General features: G+C 35.9%; 1 protein-coding gene across 1 annotated transcript; it reads right to left on the bottom strand.

Annotated features, from left to right (window-relative positions):
- Positions 1 to 387: 387 nt before the first annotated feature.
- On the bottom strand, positions 388 to 1,467 carry LOC147389291 (uclacyanin 1-like). The gene is made up of 2 exons (XM_086419760.1): positions 1,412 to 1,467; positions 388 to 790 (listed from the first exon to the last, which is right to left on the bottom strand). The coding sequence occupies exons 1-2, from the start codon at positions 1,465 to 1,467 to the stop codon at positions 388 to 390; spliced, it is 459 nt and encodes a 152-aa protein (XP_086275886.1).
- Positions 1,468 to 3,216: the final 1,749 nt, after the last annotated feature.

Genomic DNA, 3,216 nt, shown 5'->3' with positions numbered 1-3,216 from the left:
AAAAATAAATTAGTTTCCGGAAAATGAAGTAATGGTATGATTTAGTAAATTTTATGTTGGGGTGGGATCTCATGTAAAATGACTCATAAACACGCAATCCCAACTGTTGAAACACGAAATCCAACTCAAGTTAAAGCACTCATCACATGCCATGATTTTTAAACTCGTCCGAGACCAAGACGTATCACCCGAGTTAACTCGGTATCAGAGTTGAACTAGACCAACTCACAAAATCATTTTTTGACCGAGATTTATGAGTCACAATTCAATTTATTGATTTATCTCACGAGACGACTCAAACGTATTGGAAAACTTGTCCGAGACAACTCGGTATCAGAGCTAAACGGGACGAGACGAAATACCGAATTTAAAAACCATGTCACATCCTCAAATAACTAAACCAGCTGATAAAAGAGTTCTAAGGATACTAAGAAAACTTACAATAAGAGAACCCCTTCCACCAAGAACAACTCCATCTGATGTTGGAATATTAGGTAAAAGGTGGTTGTTCTTGAAAGAGGGGCTTGGAAGAGAAGATGGGGCCGCTGATTCTGGGGCATGAGATGCACTAGTAGGTGAAGGTGCCCGATCTACATTAACCATGACCTGAAGTTTCATTCCTCCTAGACAATGTAACTCTTTCCCACATATGAAGTATCTTTTGCTAGGAGAGGGCAATGGCTTAGTGACATTCCCATTGCTAATTGTCTGAATAGCGTTGGTCACGTTGCATCCATTGAAGCTATCTTTGGTCACCTCGCTTACACTGTGACCGGATGAGTATTGAAACCTTAAGTTTATAGAAGAGAAATTTAACCTTGTAATTCACAGTTAAAGAAATTTTCATGAATATATATATAGTTAGAAGAAGAGAGTGCATATTATCACGCTGCCCGAATTAATGAAATTATATATAACACATCAAATAAAATTAGTAAATTGCATTACCATAAAATGTTCTATTCAACATGTAATTGGCGAATTACATGTTGAATAGAACATTCCTTGCGTAGGCATTGATGATGTCCCTGGTATCAAGTGGGATCTCCTTCCTCCTAAAGACTTTCTTCTTAGAAGAAGAAGAGGAATGGGGCGTGTGTGATGATTTAAAAAATAAAAATAAATGTTTATACCCATCCACATCAACTTAATTTCATTTTTTATGTTAATAGTTGGTGTGGCAATATCAACTATCTAGAATAAAACTACGAAACTTTATTACTATTGGGTGGTGTTAAGAGTTGGGAACTAACAAATCGACATTTACAAAGCATATTAATTCACACAATATTTTCCACCTCACCGAGGTGGCATATTGAGAAACATTTACTTACATAAAACATCGCCAACCTTAAACACTTTGTTTATGTCCCAGCCAGAGCTATCCCCTCAATGTACACAGTGGCTGTACATGATAGCACCAAGGCCAAGACCAACAAGAGCTTGAAATAAGAGAAACTTAGCCATGGTGTGAAGTTGAAGGAAAGATAAGATGCTAGTGTGGTGCACAATTACTATAACTATATATGAGGGATGGCATATTAGTAGATAACCTAATTTCATGACTAACTCCAACTTTTATTTTGTTGTTGTTTTTTGTTTGTTGTATTTTTATATGATATCTTGATTTTAGGCCATACTTAGTACAACCATAAATCACCTTAAAGTGTATTTTGAGTGTACTACATTGCCCTCATCGACTGTAATTCGAGACAAAGTTTTACACACACCCACAATTCACCAGAAGAAATGATGCAAAACTCTGCGATCACGAAAAAATCAGTATAAAATTTTGCCAATGCAAAACTTTGTGAATTAATGACTTTTACACGTACTTGCAAAGTGAGATAGGGCACACGTTAAAGTGCAATAAATACAGCTTGGGAATATGCATCTTGGGGTATTTTTGGTATAAAAAAAAAAAGGACTTTTTTAGGTGCATTTCTGGTACAAAAATCAAATTTTCAGGTGTATTTATTACACTTTAATGCTTACCCTCAGGGAACACGTCAACAAAACCCGTTGGACTACACACAGAGGTGGGGCAACTAAGATCAATTTAAGCATTACAAATTCTTGTAGGGGCAATAACGGTGGATTTTTTTTTTCTGACACTGTTGTCAGATTGCAATATCATATAATTGCTTATCGATTTTAAAATTATCGTGTGTCCCACAGTAAATCCGCCCCTAACTACACATGACATATTTACCCTTTCTCAAACTGTACACTTTCGTTTTGTTGATACAATATCAAATTGGATAGGATCAAGGGGCTCCAAATGCCGATCCTATTTGGGCTACATCCATGTTCAAGGGGCTGCAGAGATGGGCTGAATTTGGGTTTTCTTTTCGGGTTCTTTTCCCAATTCATGAGTGTTTTTGTTGTGTTTCGTACATTGTAAACAAATGCATTTTAGTAAATGTATGTAAAAGCAATAGTTTGCAGCAGCATTCATTTACAATTGCTTGGTAGGTTTAGAAGGAGAAAAAGAATCCTACTTCATTTTCTTTTTCTTTCTGTTAAAAGTATACAAGGGAAATTTTTTTTTTTTTTTTTTTTTTTGGGGGGGGGGGGGGGGGGGATGAATGCTCCATACCCCATACACTATCGCAGATTATCACCAATTAAGCTTTCACTTTCTCGGGCTTTTGGCTTCTCTGCTCGATTAAATTATAAAAATGCTTGTTATACAATTAAGTATTTCTTACAAAGAGTATTGAACCAACAATAATTTATGCAAACATAGTTGAAGAAGAAGAAGAATGGAAAAAAAATTAAATTAAATTAAAGAGTGCGATATTTTTATTTTAAATTTCAGTCCTATTATCCAAATGGAATGCAAAAAGAGGAATAAGTGATGGAGTGCAATTGTAGTCAATCCCTTAACAAGATAGAGACCAAATATTGGCACATGAAGAAAATCCGGTGGCAGCTTAAAAATCCTCATTTTCTTATTTGTTTTAAATCCTAAATTACCCATTCTTTTGCACACCACCTCGGTTCTAATTTTTATCGATCAAAGAAGAGAAGAATACTCTCTCTCTCTCTCTCTCTCTTTGGAAGAAAGAAGGGGTTGGAAGCGTCTCTCCCTCTCTATTGGAGTGTATAATTTGTTGGAAAAAAGAAGAGTTGGAAGCGTCCTTATTGTGAGCTGAACGCCACCCTATATAATATAAACTAGGGGTGCACATTGGATTGGGTAAATCCGAGATC

The sequence above is a fragment of the Akebia trifoliata genome, chromosome 12 (genome assembly GCF_017979445.1).
Source record: "Akebia trifoliata isolate Shusen 1 chromosome 12, ASM1797944v1, whole genome shotgun sequence".
Lineage (NCBI taxonomy): Eukaryota > Viridiplantae > Streptophyta > Magnoliopsida > Ranunculales > Lardizabalaceae > Akebia > Akebia trifoliata.
Note: the sequence above shows the minus strand (reverse complement) of the source record. Positions and strands in the feature narration are given on the sequence as shown.

Coding starts and splice junctions, on each gene's coding strand:
- LOC147389291 (XM_086419760.1), bottom strand. CDS start 1,467: ATGGCTAAGTTTCTCTTATTTCAAGCTCTTGTTGGTCTTGGCCTTGGT. Junction 791..1,411: donor CTTGGCCTTGGTGCTATCAT/GTACAGCCACTG, acceptor TATAAACTTAAG/GTTTCAATACTCATCCGGTC.